Source organism: Gastrolobium bilobum, unplaced genomic scaffold, assembly GCF_033153095.1.
Source record: "Gastrolobium bilobum isolate Gb01-03AN ecotype WA unplaced genomic scaffold, APGP_CSIRO_Gbil_v1 utg3539, whole genome shotgun sequence".
Taxonomy (NCBI): Eukaryota; Viridiplantae; Streptophyta; class Magnoliopsida; order Fabales; family Fabaceae; genus Gastrolobium; species Gastrolobium bilobum.
Genome location: NW_026897898.1, coordinates 86311 through 87614, shown reverse-complemented (window position 1 = coordinate 87614; position 1304 = coordinate 86311). Strand labels below are relative to the sequence as shown.

Here is a 1304-nt window from a genome sequence, read left to right as displayed (position 1 = left end):
GTTTCACATGATACACAGATAAAATTTTTAATAAATGTAATTAATTCAAGAGACACGAAATAAAGATAGAGGTGATGAAATACAGGAAAAAGAAAAGAAAAGTAGATCTCCAAAAAAAGAAAATAAAAGTAGTTCATCCGACACCTACAAATGAAACTACTTTTTGGCCGGTCGCAGCCCCCTCTATCATTTCATACCAATTACCATATCGATAATTGAAAGCACTAAATTTGGTAATTTGAAGGTTGCATCTGAAAAAAAATTCTATTTAAAAGTCCTTTCCTGTGAGAAGTACTTGTTTACTTTGCCTCCCTAATATATAACAAGAACTTTTTCTTTTGTGGAATTCAGTAAGAAAAACAAATAAGCATCACACAACTTTTAAAAGTCTATTACTCTGTGCTAGAAATCTGTCTGCAATAACTGCCCTTGTTTCTGATAGGAGTTCCTCGTGGATGCATGAACCTTTATGCTTATTGTAAGTGTTGCCACCACGAAAAGACAGATGCTGAAACCTAGAACTGCACGTGTATTGAAACATTGTTAATAAAATTGGACAAGTGAAGCCCCCACAATCTAAATATTTACGAAAGATAATTACTTTTATAACTTAAAAAAAAAGTGTAATGTCAAAACTACCCATGTGATGTTGAATGTGTCAAATTCCAAATTCCTAACAAGGGGAAAAGCAAGAGAAAGGAAATTGAGTTTAATTTACCTGTATTACGTGCCGTGTGGGAATCTCTTGTCTGGTTTCTTGGTTTGCTTTCTTCGGATTCACGCGAGTCCCATGTTAATCTAAGACCAAGACTATTGTCCGAGAGATAAGGGCTATATTTGAAAGGAATTGCTACGGTTTTGACTACCTTACATGAACCCGGAACAGAGAGTGCAGGATCAACTGTGTAAACATGATAACTTGAAGCACTTAAACATGGAATCTCCATGAAAGGAGGTTTAAGGCTGGTCGAGCAATTGAGGTATGTGTAGTTTGTTAGAACATAAAAATAGTGAAAGGGTGTGAGGGAGAGATTGAGGTTCAAAAAGACATGGTGGACACAATTTTTTGGGTCAAGAAGATCAATCTTTTTGGTGTCATGGGAAATGGACTTCACTATCAAATCCCCATAAGATGGAAAGTGGATAGTGGTGACGTTGTCTTTGCAAAGCAACTCAAAACCATTTATCTGAAAGGGATAATCTCCGAACTTTGTTGCATGGCAACTTGCATATGTCACCTTAATAACAGAGGTTTGGAAGGTGAAGAAAACCCAGAAGAGGATGAGGAAGAAAAATGCAGCCAT

General features: G+C 36.3%; 1 protein-coding gene across 1 annotated transcript; it reads right to left on the bottom strand.

Annotated features, from left to right (window-relative positions):
- Positions 1 to 246: 246 nt before the first annotated feature.
- Positions 247 to 1304, bottom strand: LOC133311289 (uncharacterized). Its single transcript, XM_061512314.1, has 2 exons — positions 719 to 1304; positions 247 to 521 (listed from the first exon to the last, which is right to left on the bottom strand). The coding sequence occupies exons 1-2, from the start codon at positions 1302 to 1304 to the stop codon at positions 403 to 405; spliced, it is 705 nt and encodes a 234-aa protein (XP_061368298.1). The 3' UTR covers positions 247 to 402.

What these genes read in the sequence shown, in the direction of transcription:
- LOC133311289 (XM_061512314.1), bottom strand. Translation starts at nt 1,304, where the DNA reads ATGGCTGCATTTTTCTTCCTCATCCTCTTCTGGGTTTTCTTCACCTTC. An exon ending in CCACACGGCACGTAATACAG is followed by an intron (nt 522 to 718) that starts GTAAATTAAACT and finishes ATACACGTGCAG; the next exon opens with TTCTAGGTTTCAGCATCTGT.